The 23,584-nt window shown below is 40.4% G+C and overlaps 1 protein-coding gene across 1 annotated transcript in view; it reads right to left on the reverse strand.

Moving 5' to 3' along the window:
- CACUL1 (CDK2 associated cullin domain 1) overlaps window positions 1–20,676 on the reverse strand; it is a 53,838-nt gene extending 33,162 nt beyond the window's left edge. The window contains exons 1-3 of the mRNA XM_089510024.1: window positions 20,084–20,676; window positions 14,385–14,511; window positions 9,161–9,263 (exon numbers count right to left, since the gene is read on the reverse strand). Coding sequence (XP_089366150.1) covers window positions 9,161–9,263; window positions 14,385–14,511; window positions 20,084–20,459 — 606 coding nt within the window. The 5' untranslated portion in view covers window positions 20,460–20,676. The remainder of the gene's footprint in view (window positions 1–9,160; window positions 9,264–14,384; window positions 14,512–20,083) is intronic.
- Window positions 20,677–23,584: the final 2,908 nt, after the last annotated feature.

The raw sequence follows: 23,584 nt of genomic DNA on the forward strand, positions 1-23,584 counted from the left end.
TTCAAAACATCCTGGTTAGTTCAGAGTTTGCCTTTGCCAGCCTTTCCTTGAGGCTGAGAGTGTGTAACTTACTTGCCAAGTGGGTTTTCTTGGATTGTTCAGAGTTTGCCTTTGGTGACTTGGGTGTGTGCGAGTGTATGAGTGTGTGCCTTAAGAGGTTTTCTTGGGAGGTTTGTTCAGAGAGGGTTTGACTTTGCCATCCTCTAAGGCTGAGAGAGTGTGACTTGCCCAACGGATTTCTTGGAAGATTTGTTCAGAGATAATTTGCCTTCACCTTCCCTTAAGGCTGAGAGTGTGTGACAAGCAGTGTGATGTCCCTCGTGCACCGCACCATTTGGACATGGCACATGAGCCACATCGACACGTGCCCCATGTAAACAGCGGGGTGCCAAGATGGCTCCTGTGGCTCGCGGTAGGACTCAGGACATTAAAAATACTGTATAGGGGCCCCAAATGTACTTTCTGCCCCAGGGCCCTTAAAGGCCTAGCTACGGGCCTGGCCAGGGCGCCACTTGCGCTCCTCCTGGCTTTGCAAGGAGCAAAAAGGAGCCAGGACCAGGGGAGAGTGAGGGGCACTTGCTGGAGTGCGTGCTCACGCACACAGCCCTAGACAAGCGCCACTTGCGCTCCTCCTGGCTTTGCTCCTTTTTGCTCTTTGCAAGGAGCAAAAAAGAGCCAGGACCAGGGGAGAGCAAGGGGTGCTTGCTTTGAAAGTGAAGGGGAAAAGGCAAAGCTCCCTTCTCTATTCCTCCTCCTCTGACGTGACAGCAGCACCTGTGTGCCCTGAGGCATGCCTTCCACCCAGGTAAGAAGAGGCAGAAAAGGTGCAATATTTAGTGCAACTAACTAACTAAAAAAAAAATAAACTCATGCAACTGCAAACTACAAGTTCCATAACTCTATAGCATTGAGGGGTTAAAGTGCTGTAAAACAACATTGATTTTCCAGTGTGATAGCAGCCTGAATTAAATGCAGATAATGTTGCTGTGAAATATTTAGCCTTCTGTTGGAGAGAATCAGATTTTCATCGAATCCTGGTCTCCAGAGTCATAGAGTCATAGAGATGGAAGAGACACAAGGGCCATCTAGTTCAACCCTCTGCCATGCAAGAAATCTCAATCAAAGCATACCCGACAGATGGCCATCCAACCTCTGCTTAAAGACCTCCAAAGAAGGAGACTCCAACACTCTCTGAGGGAGTGTGTTCCACTGTCAAACAGCCCTTACTATCAGAAAGTTCCTCCTAGTCCAACACAAAAAACACAAAGTTATATCCCAACCTCCTATCCAGGAAGAATGTCAAAATGTTCTCCATTTTGAGCATCTGAGAAACATGAATCTGTATTGTTTTATTATTAATGTTTTTGGCTTTTAGTTGGTCGTGTTCTCCATATTTTGAACATCCTACATTTTGTCCTACATTTTGTCCTACATCATGTCCTACATTTTGAGGGGCTACTGGGGGGAAAATATTTCTCGACTAGGGTGGCCAAATATCTAGAGCCGGCCCTGCCACCAGGGCTCCTTTGAAGCCTTTTATGTAATATGTAATAGTTGGAGTAGTTGGAAAACTTTGCTTTGGAGGAGTTTTGGAGAGAGAATTTTGCAAAGACTAGATGTCTAAGCAGTATATGAATAGCTGTCACTCTCATTTCAATGACACTATGAAAACTATCTTGAAATATTACTATTAGCCAGGGATACCTTACTCAGAAAGCTGTGTTAGTTGAGCCTTCTGCACTTAGAACACCCACTAGATGCAGAGTTCACTATATTTTGGGGGAGGTAGATATTTTGTTTTTAAATACTTGCTGTTTGTGAGTAGGCACATTCTTTTCTTCAGATATTAAGATACAGAAAATTGGGAGCATTTGGCTTTGGGTACACGGCTTTTAAGGTGAGCCTGCAAAAACTAATGATATTCTTTCTATAGCCTCCAGGTATGTTTGTACCTTTCAAACCTTTGCAGTCAAATAATTGCCATCCCAAGAGCCCAACCCCTCCCAAAGAGCTGAAGCCATTGATGGCATGCTACATTCTAAAAAACAGAATAATATTAAGAACAATCATCTGCTCCGTCTCTTCACCAATAACTTTGTATCTAGGCAAGTGAACAATGAGAGATTCCACACATTGCAAAAACAAGCCACTTCCTTCACTTGAAGCTAGATAGATTTGGCTGTGTGATTACTGGGTACTTGGGGCACCTGACAATCAGAGAACCTCCTTGATCTTCCTTCTTCAGAGATGAGGAAAGGATAAGCTACGACAAAAGAACTCTGCATCTAATGGGTGTTCTAAGTGCAAAAGACTCAACTAGCACATATATACTGTAAGCCCACAACACCTCCTTCCCACATCACTGCAGAGATGGTTAAAGATGACAAAAAGTGGAATGGATCACAGTTTGGCTGAGAAGTCACCATGGCAATCGAGACTGAACCCTGTGTTTACATACATATTTTGATACAATTTGTATCCAAACAGATCTATGCACCTTTTCATTTTCCCTTAGAGAAAATATACCTGGGGGGGGAGTATGCTTTACTTCTGCTGCAGACATATGATCAACGCAAAGTAAATTCAGGAAACCATTGTCATTTCTGCTTTTATTACAATGAATAAAGAATTTCCCTATATAACAAAGCAGTATCAAGAGAATGAAAATAACCATACAAAGGCTGATCTGCATTGTTATTGGTTACTAAATGACATGAATAAAACTATGGTTTATTTATATATATTTATATATATGCTTTAAGTGGAAAAGAAAAAAGAGAAATAACTGAAATATCCATTCATAAAGGGGAAATTGACTACTTGTGGAGATGCAACAGCTCTTCCATATATGTGCTTAAAATCCATTCGTGGGATATATATACAGTATATATATATTTTTTTTTTGGGGGGGGGGGGGAGTTGCTATAGTGCAGAATCTTTACTGGATCCCCTACTACAGTATGGAGCTAAAGGTTTAAGTCAAGCTGGTCAAATTTCATGCACATTGAAGACCTTTCAAGTATATACACAGGTCATTTTATACTTTGGATGAAATGTGTACAGCAAACAATCCCCAAAAGCTGCTTTAGACACTGCTGCAAGTTCTATTAGTATCTAGTCAATACAATATTCCCAACAGACTTCAACAATATTTTCAATATTTACACAACTGGTAGGAATATATCCCTATACCCCACACCTGGCAAATGTTCATTCCAACATAACAAATACTGTGTAACCATGGAGTTCCTATAAAGACATGTATTACTATTAAATATAGAAAGGGATAAGCAATTCTAAGCAATACACATGGGACATGGAGGATGAGGGAAAGGAGGTAACCTGTAATGTAAGAAACTTTCATGATCTGGTACACAAGACAGCTAGAAGAGGAGATTAATCTTGTATCTTCATTCTGAAGTTTGGATGGTTTAATTTTTTTGAAATTAAGTGTTCAACTCATGAAAGCGTTTTGCTGCCACCTACAGTACACCCCATAAAATGGAGAATAGGAATGCGAAGTTGAAGGTTTTCATGACTGGCATCCATAGCTTTTTGTGTTTTTTTCGGTCTATGTGGCCATTTTCTAGAAGAGTTTATTCCTGATGTTTCGCTAGCACCTGTGGCTGGCATCTTCTCTGAAGATGCCAGCCACAGATGTTGGTGAAACGTCAGGAATAAACTCTTCTAGAACATGGCCACATAGCCCAAAAAATCCACAAAAAAACCAAGAGAATGGGAATGTTTCTGAACTGGAATAGCATACATGGCCCACACCATCAATTCAAACTGTTTTGTGGAGCTAACCTCAGTTTCCATTCAAGATGTTTGCTTGATTCAAAACAGAAAGAAATTAGTATTTCAATATCATGTTCAAAGGGAATAGGAGTTAGAAATAACATTTTGTTCACTTTATTAGCTGCAATTTTATGTTCTATCTTAAAATTAGCTGTTTAACACATTCGGCATCACACTTTCTGCTTGTTCAGGCCTGGCAACCATTAGTTTTATTTATATTGTAGCATTTGTAACTTGGCTTTCCATCTAAACCCTGATACAGTTGAGATTTAGTCGAGATACAAACAGATCAAAACTGTATGTATCATAATGTACTGTATATAATGTATAAGTCTAGAAATTTTAATCAAAAAATTGACCCAAAAAACTGGGTCACCTTATCCACGGGTCAATGTAAGTACTGTACTTTACCTCTTATATATATTAAAAAGGAGTCATCCCCTTTATCTGAATAAAAGGCAAGAGCTCAGTCCATCCTGGGAGCACTAAAAAGAGGCATGTACTGTATCCCCTCTACTCTCTCATCCATCCAGCCTTTAGGATGAACACAAATAGTTATGCCTGTCAGAATTTTCTAAGTTCTTTGGCATTATTTTGCTTTGCATCATCCTTTACATCCTTTGTTACATGCCCCTAAGTTTTATCCTCGACTTATCCATGGGTCATATCAAAATCCGTAATTTTGGCCCCAAAACCTGCCCTTGACTTATACATGAGGTTGACTTATAGTCGAGTATATACGGTAGTTATAGGTTGAGTTATAGGTTGGACCCCAGAGGTGTTGTGGATTTTTTTGGATTTTGGAATATTTGCATATACATAATGAAATAACTTGGAATGGGACTCAAGTCTAAACAGAAAATTATTAAATTATTTTTGTTGATATTTTGCAAACAAAGAGCCTGCAGGTAATTTTATAACAATATTTTAATAATTTTTTGCATGAAACAAACTTTGTGTACATTGAATCTAAGGTGTCACTATCTCAGCCGCCCATATGGATGATTTTGGAATTCTGGATAAGGGATGCTCAACCTGTATAAGTAAAAATGATTATCCAGTAAGAAACGGGGGGAGAAGGGGTTGATGTCAAAAGCTTTTTGAACTGAAAACATCTTCCACCATGCCACAAAGATAGCTAAACAGCTCTCACAAGGTAAGGAATTGACCATCTTGGTTACCACAATTAGCCTGCACTTTCTTATGCTGACACAGAGCTACCTTGAGAACCTCTTGAGGGGATGAAGTGTAAGTCTAATGTTTAAATATCCTTCTGAATTCCTACAATGCTAGAACTAGAATTTCCTGGTTCACCTGAGCATCTTCGAGTAGATTTTTGAAAACTGATGCAGAAGAAAGAAATTAGGTAATGCTACCACATATCTCAGTTGCCCATTAAGTCAACAATTGCCATTGCTTCCTCCTGCTAGTTTAGAAAAGGCCATTGTTTTTTTTTTACCTGTGGATACTTACAGTGCATATTTCAAAATATGGAAAGCTAAGATTGAATTACTAGCATCAATATAGATTTTCTTTTGAAGTACAAAGAAGCACTAATCTAATAAATTATTAAAATATAACTTCCTTACATCATTATACATTGATCATTTAAATGATCTATGATCAATGATACAGAAACATTGAACATCTGCACTCCACATTTTCAAGTAGCCACAATAAGTATCCATAGTTTAAAAACAAGGGTCTTTTAAATATTTTATTATTATTATATATATACACGTTAACAATGGTCTTTTCTAGAGTAACAAGTCAAAGCAGCAAGGACTTGTAAAACCTGTGCATCAATGAAAAGGGAAGATGTATAAAGATTAAAGCAAGTGTGGACAAAGCGTGGCATGTCATTCCCAGGATACCCAAATGCACTTTGAAGGATGAGAAGGGCATTTCCACTACATCTGGAGCACCTCTGGGCCCACAAAGCATTAAAAACAATTTTTGCAAAGAACTGTGTTGTGTCCCAAACTGTCCAATGGTGCATAAAGTGTATTTCCACCTCATTTTGTGCACTTCTGGGCCAATTTAGGCCTAGGAGGGGTCTTTTTTGAAACCCCAAACATGGTCAAAATGCCTTCCTCAGCTGCCCACCAGCTACTGCAAAGTTAAACATATGGAGCACATATTTCAGCAGTATATGTCAAATGAGATGGGATGGGATAAAGAAAGCTTTGCTTGAAATTTTCCCCCTTCCCAAAATATGTGTGAAAGGGCTACTTTCTCCTAGTGCAATTTTCAAGGAGTTCATTGACAAAGAGGAAAAAGTATTGGCCTATCAAATTGGTGGAGGGGAAGGAATGTACCCCTAATTTGCAAAAGCAATAGCATAACACTACCAGAGTTTCAAGGGCAATTTTGCAACTTGGTACATCTCTGTGTGGTCAGATAGGCAACATCCTATCTTACTGTAATGGCAGCAAACAAAACAAAATATGTTCCCACCACCACAGACAAAAGTACAGAACAAGCTGCTACCTGACGAGGCCCAGGGTCCATCCAGTCAAGCATCCTTATTCCAACAAGTAACAAAAATTTATTTCTAGGAAGGCTACACACATTCACGTATTGAATGTGCACAGCTGTATGCAGTCACCTCCCACACCTACATCTCCCAATAAATCTTCACACATCCATATTCAAACTGTAACTGAGTGTGTCCAGCATATTGAATGCAGCAGCAAAAATTCAGCATTCTGGAAGTAGTCTTTCAAAATGTGTATTTCACATCAAGAGATCATTGCTGAGAAAACTGTGTAATGTAATTATTAAGGTAACAGATGAAGTGTGAAGTCTTAAATGATTAACTCTTGCAAAAGCATCACCAATTACATATACACTTAGGAGCTGGGAGATGTTTTACCTTCTCAACTCCATGTCAACTCCAAGAGATAGGTAAGAAATCAGACAGGAAGAGACCAGAGAGAAACTCAAGAGTTCTCAATGTTATATAATTCTAGGCACCACAATTTTAGAAAAAATATCAACACGTTGGAACAGAAGCAGAGGAGGTCAAAAAAGATGGTGAAATGTATAGAAATAGTCCTATGAAGAATCACAGGAGTAAGTCTGGAGAAGAAACTATTGAGAGTTTATGTGAAAACCAGCTTTAAGTAGCTAAAGCAGTTTTATGTAGAAGATAGAGCAAATGTGTTTACTGATGCTCCATAGAACAGAAAGAAAGTTAGAAAGAACTTTGTGATACTTTAGAAGGTGGCAGATTCTCCTTTGTTGGAAATTTTTAAACAAAACATGGATGACTCTTCAAATATGGATTTCCTTCATCAGTGGTGGTTGAGTGAATGACCAAGTAGCTTCCAAATCACTAAGCAGTTTCACTAAGCATTCCAGTTTAGATATAGCTCATCCATTTCAAGAAAGACTAGCAGATCAAGGAACAACAAAACAAAGTATGTATGGAACAAACATGATTTATGCTCAAAATGAGGAGTGAGCCAGTTGCAGACATCAGGATTTAATATTTTTTTTAGTCCAGAATCTTGTATACTGCCAAGTCAAGGTCAAACACAAAACAGGAGAGGAAAGAAGAATAGTCAACTGTAATTATATACAGTACATTTGGCCCTCTGTATTCATGGATTATTTATCCAAGGATTCAATCATGCATGGCTTGAAAATATTTTTAAAATATATAAATTCCAAAAATCAAACCTTAATTTTGCTGTTTTATATAAGGGACACCATTTTACTATGCCACTGTATTTAATGGGACTTAAGCATTCACAGAGAGTCCTGGCAGATACTAAGGGCCCACTATACTATGTGATATATAGCGTATGACATGAGTGACACAGTTTTTCCCAATATGTTGCTCTCCAGAAGTGTTTCACGAGATGTTAAGAGCTGTACTCCAACACATTTGAATCACACCAGGGATTAGAGGAAGACCACACTAAACTGGCCTGCCTAAACAACTTATTAAGTACGAGTTTTAACATCAAATCCTAAAAGCATAAAAGCTACATAAAGACACAGTTACAGTGTTTCACTGTATTATGGCTTGTGCATTTGGAACAATACGAGCATACTATTGCATTCTTATCTGCATGACCTCACTGGTTTATAGAGAAGTACACTGAAGTGCAATACAACAAAAGCAGAGATGTGGAGTGGAAAATATTCCAAAGCAGAAAATTTTCAATGGTGTATTTTTCTATGGAAAATTTCCCACATTATATACACAGTGGGCCCTTGGTATCAGCTGAGGATTGGTTCCAGGACCTCCCGTAGATACCAACATAGTCACATCAACTTTCTCATTCCAGATTTCTACAGTGGCAGCAAACCACAGCTTGCTGAAAGTGCATGCAGTGACAAACTGTTTGGCTGCTACAGTGACAGCAGCCATGGAAGAGTAACTGCTTGAGTTTGAAGCTCAGTCATACAACTCCCAATGTTTTGTTATATCTGAACTGACCCATTATTTCAACCTGCTCCCGTACAGCAGGGAATGCTTTATGATTTATTGGAATGTCTTATCAAAACAATAGAACACTATCCACCTTTATCGCAACAAATGAGTTTCATTAAAATATTTTGGATCAGGAAAAAACCGATCAAACTAGTGTGCCTTACAAATGTAGTATACTGCTGCTGCCAGAAGACCAGCAGCATTAGCAAAAACATACTTCCCAGAGATATTATTTGCTGCCATAATGGAAAGGAATGGAAGATAAAGTTAGATTTTTCACACACATTAAAAACTAACTACAAATAACTAAATAGGGCTGGACAAAAACATAAAACCATATTTTTCTGTCACCCAAGACTAAACAAGAAGTTAACTAAACAAAAATTCTATTTATTCTTCAATTTTTCCCTAAACACTTCTTTATGATGTATTTCTCATGCCCTTGGCATCATGCTGCCTTACCTTTAACAAATACTTTAAGCAGTTCTACACATTTTATACTGTCTGAACAGTGTCTCAATACTTGCAGGTCATCACCTATGGCCCATGAGAGACTGTAGAGAGAGTTGTAGGCCAAAATACCTGGAGCAAAGCTTTTCCTTACCTGGCCTGCAGTAAACTTCCAACTTCAAATGAAAAGACAGATAAACATTTGTAAACAAAAACAAAAAATCAAAGTGTCCACCTTTTGGCAATGTAATCCCAAATTTCCATGTTAGGACTATGTTTGTCCAGGCTGATTAAGTAAGAACTGGTTTGTATTATCAGTCTTATATTTACATTTATAAAAGTTCAGATTATTAGAATCAGACTTTACAATGGATTTGGGACCAATTCCAAAAGAGAAAGAACTTACATATGCTCAACAGGAATTGAGTAATGTTTGCTCAGTTTGACAGAATGTTGACAGAATCTTACCTGCAGCTCCTCTGAGATTCTCTCTAAGTGGTTAGTTATCTTCTTTATTAGGTCACTATACATCTGTTCCGAATGCTGCTGGCACACACATTTGTACACACAACTGCAGAAATAAATACAAGAAAAGTGATACATTGACAAGCATTTGCAGCATAAAAACAATATTAAACCAGCAGAAATTCAATTTTAAAAAATGAAAGTGATACTTCACCCATATGCAACTTTTTTAAAAATCCCATTACTATCCAATAGCAATACCAGCTTCATTTATACAGTATACTGCTTCATATCGCCTAAGTAGTCTCTAAGAGGTTTACAACTATAAGTTAATTGCCCACAACAAGCCAGGTACTCATTTTAGTGACCTCGGAAGGATGCAGCCTGAGTCAAGCCTGAGCCCTTGGCTACTACTGAACTTGCAACCTTATGGTTTGCAAGTGAGTGGCTGCAGTACAGGCATTTAACCACTGTGCTACCAGGGTTTTGTGGCAACTAATCTGTGTCCCTGACAAATTATTCCACAGATTTACAATTAAATCTATACAGTTAAGGCCGTCACGAATATAATAACTGTACCTATATATAGCCTAGCTATGTCAACCTGTTGTATATACTTCATCAAACCACACAGCTCATTCACATTTAATTCTGTCTTGAAGGAGATCCTCTCATGTAAATCCATTACTCCCAACTAGAATAGATCCACATAACCAATTGAATTTATGTAAGCACTGAGTTATCAAGTTCCGACTGATTCAATAGTTTACTCTAGTTGGGGCCAATAACTAAATTTAGGTCTATATTTTAAAACACAAAAATACCCATATCAACAACATGCTACTCTAGGGATTTTCCTTCAGGCATTACTGTGAAATTACCATATTAACTAAATAAGACTATTCCCACCAATGCCAGGCATAATGAATAGGCTGAATCCAGACTAGGGACCAAAAAACACAGCAGAGATAATCCAGTTTGAGACTGTTTTAACAGCCCTGGATCAGTGCTAGGAAATCCTGGAAATTGTTTTGTGAGACATTTAGCCTTCTCTATCGGAGAGCTCCAGTGCTACAATAAACTACAATTTCCAGGGTTACCTAGCACTAAGCCAAGACAGTTAAAGTGGTCTCAAACTGGATTGTTTCTGCAGTGTGTTTTGGTCCTAAATTAGCCAAGCTTTAGTCTCACTGAAATCAATGGAGCTAATTATTCATGACCAAATTATCCTAGTTGTTTCAATAAGACAAACTGTTTCAATGTCTTTCAATAATTTGTTTCAATAAGCATAGCAAAATGAGCCTATTTATTTATTTATTTTTGTCCAACCTTTCTCCCAATATAGAGACTCAAGGTAGCTAACAGCAAGCTTAAAACAATACAGATTAAAACTACAAACACATTTAAAAAATATAAAGATAACATTTAAAAAACAACTAAAGAATTTATAAAATTAAAAACATTAAACATTAAAATAGTAAAATGTATTTAAGAACTGTATACAAACCTTAGAATCTTAATCACACAACATTTAGAAGTCGAACTCTCATCAGTCTGAAAAAGCCTGATGGCACAAAAACATTTTTACCTGCCACCAAAGGGAAAGCAGTAGTGGGTCTTCTCTAGGGAAAGAGTTCCTAAGTTTGGGAGCAGCCACCAAGAAGGCCCTCTTCCTTGCTGCTACTAAGAGCCTGAGGGGGTGGTGGGAGAGAGGGGGGAGCCTCTCCAGATATTAGAGCTCTAATTCCTAAGATTTAGGAAAGTTTACCATTCACATGTCAGATGTCATGTGAAAACGATTCATATGTCATCAGCAGTCCACAATTAATATGCCAGACAATGGGTATGATAACAGAGCACTGACTTCAGTATGTGAAGTTTTTAACTGCACATTAACTTAATCCTAACCATAAGACTGTTCTGTCCAAATAGCATTTTATTTTGTTCATTACTAATGGGGTAATGTCTGTTTTCCCTTCTTATCATGGCAAAAACTATGTTACATATTCTTAGGTAGCACAGGGTTCAGCAGTTTGCAGTTTTCTTATTAGTATAGTACATATCCACAATTTATTTGTACAAAATTAAGGCTTCCACATTTTTAAATTTATTTCTTGGAAGAAACAGTAAAATTTCAGAAGTGAGTTAAATGAAGAATGAATCATTTCATATTGTTACACAGTAACATAAGGGTAGGCTTGATGAGAAAAAGTACAATGGCCCTTTGGTATCTACTGAGGTTTAGTTCCAGGACCACCCATAGATACCAAAATCCATGGCTGCTCAATTCCCATTATATACAATACAATGGCATAGTAAAATGATGTCTCTTATATAAAATGGCCAAAATCAAGGTTTGTTTCCTGGAAATTATTTTATTAATTTTTATTAGTTTTATTAGTTTTATTATTATTATTATTATTATTATTTAAAGTGTTTTCAAGCCATGAATACAGAATCCATGATACAGAGGTCCAACTGTATTGCGTATGTTCCAGTTTCTCCCATATTTAGGTTTCACCTTGGCAAAACATGGGAAAATACATTGTATTTCCATGGCTTGAAGATTTCTCATTATTTTACATTTATATTACCCCAGACAAGAGTAAGACAACACCTCATGCCCTATGAGGATCCGTTGAAAGTGATAAATCTAAGAATGTTACCATTCTAATATTCAAACACTGCAGCTAGCCAATCAGTACTTACTACACCAATGTGTTACCAGCTGCCCTGGTTATTCAAAAGCAATTCAAAGTGCCATTTTTGAGCTTTCAAACCTTAAGAAGTTTGGGACACACATAATCTACCTCACTTTTAGAGTCTAGCACTACAAACTGTGCTGGCTAGCCCACCTTTAAGACTGACGGCCACCAGGTCTTTTCTGTGGTAACCACTAAGTTGTAAAACTTTTCCTGCCATCCCAAGGGGTTTTTGATTGGCCCTATATGAGTTGTAAATTGCCTTGAGAGGTCTCTGTCCTGAAAAGCAATCTGAAAGTATTTAAAACAGTAAACACCTGTTTTCTCCTAAGTTTAACATCTTGTAAGCTTTCCTAGAACTTGTTGAAAGATGGTAGAAAAATTCCTACATCAAATACCACATTCACTTGTGTGTAAGTCAACCTCATGTATAAGCAGGAACCCTGATGGCGCAGTAGTTAAATGCCTGCACAGCAGCCACATGGTTATGAGGTTGATCTCAGAAGCTCCAAGGTCCACTCAGCCTTGCATCCTTCCATAGGTCGCAAAAATGAGTACCCAGCTTGTTGGGGGTAATTAGCTTATACATTGTAAACCGCTTAGAGAGTGCTTAGTTCACTGATAAGCGGTACAGAAATGCTATTGCTAAGTGAAGGACAGATTTGGGGACCAAAATTATGGATTTTTATATGATCCAGGGATAATTTGGGGGTAAAACCTACGGGTATGTCAAAAAGGATGTAAAGACAAAGCAAAGAAAATGGTGACTACATTAGTAGTGATTACAGCCTTTAACTTTAATGTGATAATTTTAACAGACTTTAAGACAGAAAAACTGACAAACATACACAAATATCTTATTCAAATCCTTCAAAGTACAATTCCTTATTGCAGGAATAACCAAATAAATGGTGGAATTGTTCTTCAATGAAATCATCAGCATAAATATCATCTGTGTTTTCGCAATCCACTAAATCATTATCCAATACTGATTTATCTTTGTCTTAATAGATGGCATTGTTTTCTGTGACATTCATAGCATTGTTAATACCGCACTGCAAGAATGATTTCTTCACCATTTCTAGTGGAACTGAATCCCAAGTGTCCTGTACCGATTTCGCTCCCAAATCAATGTCTGGTTTCATCAGGTTCCCTCCTTTCATTAACTTTGCTTGAACATAACATATCCATTATTGCAACATACTGCACAGTCAGTCTTTGAAAGGCTTGTTCAGACAAACATGCAACGGCTGCAGCATTGATGTTAGACTGCCTAGAATTATACTGCTAACGTAGTTCTTTGCTTCATCGTTGATATTCTGGGTGACATGCACAAGGAATATATCCCACACCAATAGTGATGGGTATGATCTCAGCCCTGCACCTGTTTGCCTACACCACACATCGCACAGCCACCATTCAGTGTCCTCCTAATCCACCCAGCCTTTAGATTGAACATAGATAGTTAAGTCTGCTGGAATTTTTAAGATCTTTGGCATCATTTTCTTTTAAATATTATCACTTTGTGCTATCTGCCAGAAAAAACAGAACGACTGTGAAATTGGTCTTTTCATTACCAATCATTTTCACAAGTATGATCTTTTCACCAATACTTGCTACAGTTTGATTATCAGGTATATTAAAATATCAGACGACTAGAGGAAGGGAAGCTGCTGAGGGAGCAGGTTGTCAATAAGTAACCCAGCAAACTTCTCCAAGCTTCAGACACACAGAGGCCAGCCTATCCAGCTCAGAAGGGAAGGAAGGGAGAAGCTGAGGATACCAAAAAGCCCTAGAGTGTGCTTCCTTCTCTCCTAAGCTGGATAGACTGGCCTCTGTGCATCTGAAGCTTGGAGAAGTTTGCTGGGTTGCTTATTGACAACCTGCTCCATCAGCAGCTTCCACTTCAAGCCAGGAGTTTGCTGGGTTGCTTATCAACAATCTACTTCCTCAACCCACCCATCCCAGCAACCTGATAAGAGGCGATTAGTCCCTGAAAAATCATCCAGAGCGATCATCTTAGATGGGGCTTCCAGCAGGAGGGAGAGTCAAAGGAGTGACTCATGGAAAAGCAAACCAAAAAACTTCCCCTGGCTTGAAGTAGGTTCTAGGAACTTTTTGGCAGTTTCATTCTTCCTTCTCCCTCAACCTCGCATGAAACCAGCACTGACCCATGGAAACATTAACCCAGGTTTTTATGGTTAATTATGGCTGAATAGGATATAGATTCCTACAATAAAGGATGTGGACCACTACCTTGAATCCTGTGCTGGGAGATAGGCACTCTACATCAATCAATCAATCAGGACTTTAAAATCCCAGCCACCTTCTTTATTTATTTGTTGTAGTTATACACCCCACCTTTTCTATCTTAAGCACTCAATCAAATTATTAAGGAAGTTTATCCTAAAATTAACATTTTTACTTAAGAACACAATATTGGCTCACTCAAAACAGTCACTGACCACTAAATATACAACTGATACAGCCACCTTTATATATTCCATTTTTATAAGATCCCTTACCTGTATATTTGTTCATAGGAGATGGGGATGTAGTCACCAGGACTCTGAGTTAAAAGCTGATCGATGGCACTATCCAACTTTGGCCAATATGTGCTCTTATAGTCTTCTATCGTTATAACGTTCATTACTGTAAGAGAAGAAAATATCTTACTGAGCTTGGGTATGCAACTAAAGGAATAATAAATGAATGGAACAAGCATGATTATGAAACACAAATCAATTTTTTTAACATTTAAGAACTGTAAAGAATATTTGCCAGATTCTTCCTGATCCAAGTAAAGCATTTATGTACTCTATATTAGTGCCAAATCCTATGTCATTTTGTATGGGAGCAAATTCCACTGAACATACAATCGGCCCTTGGTATCTGCAGAAGATCCGTTCTGGACACACATCCCGTGGATACTAAAATAAATGGATGCTCAAGCCCGCATTGTCCCCAATGAGAACAATGGAAGTTAATGGTGGTGCAGCCATGTGCATGCACCACCAAGGGACAACAAGGGCTGTACCTAACGGCAGCGCGGCCACGTGCACGCACCACCATTGGGAACAACATGGGCTTGCTATCCACAGCTGTAGTTTGCCCTACTTCTCAACAGATACACACAAGACTACACTGCATATAAAGCTTTAGAGTGGAAATGTGGGATGTATAAAGTTTTCACAGCAGACTGTAACTCTGTCCTGTATATTTTTCCTGATTAACAAAGGGTCACTGCATATCACAGCCTGAATTTCTTTCTACTTAATCCAAAAATATTTAGGTGAACAATTTGATAATATTGGAGACTAAATGACAAAAATCACATTCTGAAACATGTTTCTGCAACGCTGTTCTACTGAGGTTGTGGAGCTGCAGAAACTAGTGGTACACAGACTACAGACAAATCAGCATATGTGAAGCCCTGATTTTTGTCAGTCTGAGACAAATATTATGCCTACGTATCTTCAGTGGGCACATGCACATGTCATGATAAATAATGGTTTATGTTAACCAAAGTTTGTTGCTTAAACCATAAATTACACAGGCGCGTTACAGACCGCCGAAAAGCGGCGGCCTGCACCCGCCCCTTTCCCCGCCCGATCAGGGCCTCAGCGCCCAGAGCAGCAGCCACTGAGGCCCCAATCCGCCGCTTTCCAGGCCGCGGGGAAGCGGCAAAAGGCCACTTCCCCCGAGGCCTGGAAAGGGCCCATATGGGTCCATATACTTTTCATCAGACAGCTTGCAGAGTCATCACTCAAAACTACATGTGAGAAATTACATTTGAAAACCATAGGAGTATATTTAAAAAACACAACAGAGATAAGGAGTAGCTTACACAGCATTTAAGTTGCACAGTTGGCCTGTGCACCATTTTACTACCCCACTGTATTTAATGGAACTTGAGTATCCTTGGATACCAAGGGCCCACTGTACCACAACAATCTCACATGTCTTAACACAGGTACAACTGGAAATTGAAGGGTGAAATCCATCATCATAACTCTCATAGGAAGAGCCCTACTGGGTTAAACCAAAGACCTAAATCAGAACTGGGCACCTATGGCAGATCTTAGAATCATAGAATCGTAGATTTGGAAGAGACCACAAGGGCCATCCAGTCCAACCCCTGCCATGGAGGAGCTCTCAATCAAAGCATAACCGACAGATGGCCATCCAGCCTCTGCTTAAAGACCTCCAAGGAAGGAGACTCCACCACTCTCCGAGGGAGTTTGTTCCACTGTCGAACAGCCCTTACTGTCAGGAAGTTCCTCCTAATGTTGAGGTGGAATCTCTTTTCCAGTAGCTTGCATCCATTGTTCCAGGTCCTGTTCTCTGGAGCAGCAGAAAACAAGCTTGCTCCCTCTTCAATATGACATCCTTTCAAATATTTAAACAGGGCTATCATATCACCTCTTAACCTTCTCTTCTCCAGGCTAAACATACCCAGCTCCCTAAATCGTTCCTCATAGGACATGGTTTCCAGGCCCTTCACCATTTTAGTCGCCCTCCTTTAGACACGCTCCAGTTTCTCAACATCCTTTTAAAACTGTGGTGCCCAGGACTAGAGACGGTATTCCAGGTGAGGCCAGACCAAAGCAGAATAGAGTGTCACTATTACTTCCCTTGATCTAGACACTATACTTTTATTGATGCACCCTAAAACTGCATTGGCCTTTTTTAGCTGCCGCATCACACTGTTGACTCATGTTCAACTTGCGGTCTACTTGGACTCCTAGATCCCTTTCATATGTAGTTTCATTCAGCCAAGGGTCCCCCATCCTGTATCTGTGCATTTCATTTTTCTGCCCTTAGTTCCACCTTACATTTGTCTGTGTTGAATTTCATTTTGTTAGCTTTGGCCCAGCTTTCTAGTCTATTCAGGTCATTTTGAATTTTTATCCTGTCCTCTGGGGTATTAGCTACTCCCCCTAATTTGGTGTCATCTACAAGTTTGATAAGTATGCTCCCAATTCTGTCATCCAAGTCATTGATAAAGATGTTGAATAACACTGGGCCCAGGACAGAAACCTGAGGGACCTCACTGGTCACTTCTCTCCAGGATGAAAAGGAGCCATTGTTGAGCACCCTTTGGGTTCAGCCAGTCAACCAATTACAAATCCATGTAACCGTTACGTTGTCTAGCCCACATTTCACTAGCTTGTTTGCAAGAATGTCATGGGAAATTTTGTCAAAGGCCTTACGGAAATCAAGATATACTATATCCACAGCATTCCCTTCATCTACCAAACTGGTAATTTTATTTAAAAAAGAGATCAGATTTGTCTGGGATGACTTGTTTCTCTGAAACCCATATTGACTTTTTGTGATTATGGAATTGCTTTATAGATGTTCACAGACTCTGTGTTTAATGATCTGTTCTACAATCTTTCCTGGTACTGATGTCAGACTAACTGGATGATAATTGTTGGGATCCTCTTTTTTTCCCTTTTTGAAGATGGGGACAACGTTTGCCCTCCTCCAGTCGGCTGGCACTTCTCCTGTTCTCCAAGAGTTCTCAAAGATTATTGCCAATGGCTCCGATATTACATTTGCCAGTTCTTTTAATACTCTTGGATGTAGTTCATCTGGCCCTGGAGACTTATATTCATTTACATTAACCAGGTATTCCTGTACTATCTTTTTACTTATTCTCTGCTGAAAATTGGAAGCCAATTTTCTGCCGCGGGCACCCATACAAACCAGAAGTTACCATAAATTCACTTCTACTTTTACAAACCTTTTTTTAAATGTTAGGCACTGGGGGTAGGAGTTGTGGTCTATGATGGGCTTCCAGGTGAGGTAATCCATCCTTGCAGGGGAGGGGACAAAAAAAGTGTGGCCTAGAGAGCTTTGGAGGGGTTAGGGGTACAAATAAAAAAAAAGGGCACATTCTGCCCAAGTCAGGGCCAGTTCAGCATTCTCTTCCTACAGCAGCCAACCGGATGACTACAGGAAGCTCACAAGGAATGTAGTTACCCCCTTTCAAAGAGAGAGAGAGCCAGTGTGGTGTTGTGATTTGATCGTTGGACTATGACTGTGAAGACCAGGGTTCAAATCCATGCTGAAGCATTTTTTAAAAAAAAACATGGGGTGACACTGGGCAAGCTACACTTTCTCAGCATCAGAGATCAGCAAACCCTCTGAGGAAACTTGCCAAGAAGTTCACCTTAGGGTTGCCATAAGCCAAAAATGACTTGGAGACACACACACACACATATTCCTATTACTTGAAGGAATATATATACACCATGACCAATGGCCATTCCTCCATGATATCATCCTACCCTGCTTTAAAGGGGCTCTGGCTGCAGCTGATGCAAACAAGCAAGGGAGGAGAGAGTGCTGCCAATGACTGCACCATTCAGTGGTGAAAACTGTGATGGCTTGTGAAGGGGGCAGCCTGCCCCACAGACCACATTCCCAATTACTGAACACAAAGGCAGGTGGTGTAGGACGGATGTGAATCACTTCAGCTTCTATGCCATTAGTTGACAGATTGCATCTACACTGCTAAATTAATGCAGTTTGGCACCCCTTTAACTTCCATGCCTCAATGCCATGCAATCCAGGAATTTGTAATTTTGTGAGACATTTTGTTTCTGTCAGAGATTTGATGCCACAGCAAACAACAAATCCTAGGATTCCACAACATGGACCCTCAACAGTTAAAGCGTTATCAAAATACTGTATTTCTGCAGTGCAGATTAGATTTAAGTTACAATTATAATGCCACGCCGTTGTCTGAGACCTCATCAAGGTCTAATCTGTACTGCAGAAACAATGCAGCTTGACACCACTTTAACCGCCATGGCTGAATGCTATAGATTCCTGAGATGTGGAGTTTTGTGCGCTACTGGACCTCCTCTGCCAGAGAGCTCTGATGCCACAACAAAGCACAAATCCCAGGATTCCACAGGATGGAGCCCTAACACCTGAAGGAGTTTCAAACTGCATTATAATGCCATGCAGTTATTGGGGTTAGCCTTCATCACAGTCTAATCTGTACTGCAGCAGTAATGCAGCTTGGCACCACTTTAACTGCCATGGCTCAATGCTAGGGAATTCTGGGATGTGTAGTTTTGCGAGATATATGGCCTTCTCTGCCAGAGAGCTTTAGTCCCACAACAAATTAACAATCTCTGGATTCCACAGGATGGAGCCATGACAGTTAAAGCGGCAGAATCAAGGTCTAATCTGAAATAAGGCAGTCTGAAACTGCTTTCACTGCTGTGGCTCAATGCTATGAGATCATGCGATGTGTATTTCTGTGTGCTATTAAAGATAGAATCCTAGAGGTGGAAGAGACTAGAGATATAGCCATGTTAGCCCATAGAATCAGTAGGTAGAGAGATCCTGTAGCGCCTTTGAGACTCACTGGAAGAAAGAAATTGGCAGCATGAGCTTTTGTAGGCTTCAGTCTACTTCCTCAGATGCATAATTATTTATTATCATCATCATTCAAAGATATAGCCATGTTAGTCTGTAGAATCAGTAGGCAGAGAGCTCTTGTAGCACCTTTGAGACTAAATGAAAGAAAGAAGTCAGCAGCATGAGCTTTCTTAGAACTACACCTCCCACAATCCTCTAGTACATGACTCCTGACTAATAACTGAAAGAAAGCAGTCAGCAAGATTAGCTTCCACAAAAAGCGTCTGAGGAAGTAAACTGATGCCTCTGAAAGCTCATGCTGCCAACATCTTTACTTCAGTTTCGTAGTCTCAAAGGTGCTACAAGATCTCTCTACATACTGATTTTACAGACTAACATGGCTATATCTTTGATGAATAATAATAATAATAATAATTATGCATCTGAGGAAGTAGACAGAAGTCTACGAAAGCTCATGCTGCTAGCTTCTTTCATTTCATCTCAAAGGCACTACAAGATCTCTCTACCTACTGATTCCTGTATCTTTGAATAATAATAATGATAATAATAATAATAATAATGCATCTGAGGAAGTAGACTGACGCCTAGGAAAGCTTCTTTCTTTCAGTGTGCCTCAAAGGAGCTACAAGATCTCCCTACCGACTGATTCCACAGACTCACATGGGGACACCTTTGAATCCTTAGACCTCTTACATCCCTCTGTCTGCAGAGTGGGCCTACCAAGGCCTCCAAAGCGGTGTCAAACCGGATTAACTGTGCAGTGTGGATGCAAATGGGGAGAGAGAGAGAGGTGAGGAGGGGGGAGGGAGAGGCCCTTACTCACAGAACTTGGAGGCGGAAGGGTTGAGGTTGAGGTTGATGCTGGGGGCGGCAGGTCCAGCTCCTGCTGCTGCTCCTCCTCCTTTGCCCAGCGAGGCCTCGGGGCAGACCTTTCCCTGCCCAGCCTTGGCAGCCTCGGACATCATGTGGATCTCGAGCTCTTCTTCTCCTCCTCCTCCTCCTCCTCCTCCTTCCTCCTCCTCCTGGGCCGGCAAGGAGCCCCTTCCTCCCGCCGCCGCCTCCCAGTTGTTGTGGTTCTGGTCGTCCATAGCGGCCTCATAGCAGCAGCTACTGCTGCCGCTGCTGCTAACGCTGCCTCCTCCTCCTCCTCCTCCTCCGCCGCCGCCGCCCCCCTCCTCCTCCATGCTCTCCTCCTCCATCCCGACTCAAGGAGGAGGGGGCCGGCCAGGGAGGCAGGGAGGGAGGCAGGCAGGGAAGGCAAGGTCACAATGGCCTCCCTCCTTCTCCTTCTCCTCCCATGGCAGCAGCAGAAGGAGCGGCGGCACGCGTCACGTCGCCCGGCGACACAGAACCACTCTGGGCGGCTCAGCAGCACAACAGCCCCGACTCCGAGAGGCAGAGAGAGAGAGACACAGAGAGAGACAGAGAGGAGGCTACCGGAAGCGGAAGTCGCCCTCGGCCGTAAAGCACGCCTCTCCTCCTTCTCTTTCTTTTTGCTTTCCGCTTTCCTACGGCAACCCGCGAGGGGATGCGTTGCTAGAGGATTGTGGGAAATGTAGTTCAATGATTTAGCGACGCCACGGCGGCCATTTTCGTTGCCATGGCAACGGTTTTCTTTTCTTTTTTATTATTGGTTATTATTATTGTTGTTGTTGTTTTTATTGGAATGACACATTTAAAATAAAAAACACCCTCAAAGATATAATGGCCGTGTTAGTCTGGAGAATAAATATTTAGGGAGCTCTTGTTGATGTAGCAACTTTGAGACTCACTCACTGGAAGAAATAAAGTTGGCAGCTGGAGCTTTTCAAGGCTTCAGTCTACTTCCTCAGATGCATGATTATTATTATTATTATTATTATTATCTGTGAAGACACACCCAACTTAAGGTGGTGGCAGGTTTGGGTGTGCAATGGCGGTACCCTGGTGAGATCAAACTCTTTACCCAAAAAAGGCTCTGAAGCTGAATGTAAAGTTCAAAAGGGGGGAAATTTAATTTAAAGGACAAAATAAAGAGTTTTCTCCTCCCCAGCTCTAAGCAAAAGGTACTTTACAGTTGCAGCAATCTTCAGGTTGTCATCTTTCTGGGTCTGATGTCGGTTTGCTCTCCTCACTCAATGGAGCTGGTGCAGGGTCTTTCAGCTCCTGAACTCTTCTATTTTCTTGCTGATGGTAACTAATTCGGCTGAGGTGTAAGAAATGCCCTTTCCGGCTGTCTGGGCCTGTTTGCCACCAAAAGACAGCTCTCTGCTTGCTCCCAGCAAAGACTGCTCCCCAACTAAAACCTCTAGCTACTGCAGAGCATGCTGGGAAAGGGCAAACCAAACCTGGAAATAATGCAGGGGAATCCTACAGCTCCTCCCACAAACTAATACAATAAACTTTTCTATACTAAAATAATCTATGGCCTGAACCAACACGAAAGAAAATGCAGGGGGAAGTCAATCAGTCCTGGCAGGACATCACATTATCCAAAGATATAGCCGTGTTAGTCTGTACAAGCAGTATGCAGAGAAAACTTGTAGCACCTTTGAGACTAAATGAATGAAAGAAAGAAGTTTACAGCATGAACCTTTGTGGTCTACAGTCTACTTCCTCAGATGCATTTAAAAAAGCCCATCACTATTTATCTATTTATTTATTTATTTATTTATAGTATTTATACCCCACTCTTCAGCCCCAAAGGCTCTCAGAAGGGCTTGCTAGCCCCAGATCAACAAACCAAACATTCAAACACCTTAAAACATCTATACAGACTTCCTACATTCCTCTGACTTTAATTAAATGGGATGGGGATCTGTTTTATTTTAGGCTGAAAAATAAGTTAGAGTGGCCCATGCTGGGATTCCCTTTCAAGACTAGGACAACAGCAACTGGCGTCTCCAATTTCATTCATTTTAGTTTTAATTTGGCTGGGGAAGCATATACCCCCAGTACATTCAGCACCATGCATAGCTCTCCTGGAGTTCAAACCCAGAATGGATTCACTGTCCTAGGAGTTTATCAGACAAGGGAAATTGGAAGTATAATCCAATGGCAATCCAAATGCAATCATGGGGTTTAACTTTATTGCATGATAGACTACCACACGCAATTTCGGGCAATGGCAAGCTTTTTTCGGGCAATGCGAAGTCAGTTCGAACATCATTTGAATTCATGTAAAATTCTGGCCCCACTTTCCTTTCATTCGAAATTAAGAGAAATTCCTCCCGTGTTATAAACTCCCCAGTGTTATCAGTCCCCCCGGCCCCTATTGTGTGAAACTGGCACACACAGTCCTCTCCTGTTCTATCCTTGTAACTCATGTGTCTAAACGGCTATATTTTGCCTGAGTTCTAATTTCTTTGTGCACAAACCCTCATTTTCCCCTACAAATTCAACTGCCTCCAACATAGGACTTGGCCAGGAACTCACCCTGAGTGTTGTGCTGAATGGAGTGCAAAACTGAATTCAGTGGTAATATTTCTGAGTGTACTGCCAGCACTGAGATAGGGGTGTGTAACTTTAATCTTTTTTTCCCAACTGTAGGTTGTTTAGATACTAACGACAACAAACTTCGACCAATAGGCTTTCTAAGTATTCCTCCCTCCCTCCCCAACAATTTCCAGTTAGATATCACTTGTTTCACATAAAACCCAGAACAGCAGGGCTTTACTACTTAGCACTACTACTGTAAGCAGTACAAATACCTACAATACTAAGAGTCCTGCAAATAATTTTTACAAGAAATCTACAGATTTATTGGGCCTTACAGAAATTGGAGGTGCCCCTAACCGGGGATATTATTTATCCCGGGGCCAGCCCTGCACCAACATCTATTGGCTCACAATTCAGGCTGGGGGTTTTGGGGAGAGGGATGTTTTTAAATTCTCTTTAAAATTACAAATTAATACACTGCAAGTCAAGAAAACCTCAAAATATGAAAACCCATTTGACGTGGCCTGTTTCATTTCAAGTCCTGAGTGTTCCAAGAGAAATAATGATTGGTTATGATTTATTTTTTTGCATTATTATATTCTCTGCAAGTCTTTGTGGATCCATGTGATGGCATGAATATTTTCAAAAGCTGTAAACCTGTTAAATGTTCATAAGGTCAGACTTTCCCAAAGGCATGTTTCTATTCAAGACAGTGAATTGGTTTCTGGTTACGGAAAGCAAAAGGGAAAGAGGGGAGGGGGGGGATCCCCTTGTCTGTGATTTGTTTTGTCAAGCCATTTTTAAAACATCTCCATCTAGTGGTGTATGATTTTGCTCTGTACAATGGCACAATAAATTGTCCCTGTCGATTTAAAATGTTTATAAGATCATTTTAAGTAACCTAGAA

This window comes from Sceloporus occidentalis, unplaced genomic scaffold, assembly GCF_023333645.1.
Source record: "Sceloporus occidentalis isolate IW3139 unplaced genomic scaffold, rSceOcc1.0.p SCAF_2, whole genome shotgun sequence".
NCBI classification, from domain to species: domain Eukaryota; kingdom Metazoa; phylum Chordata; class Lepidosauria; order Squamata; family Phrynosomatidae; genus Sceloporus; species Sceloporus occidentalis.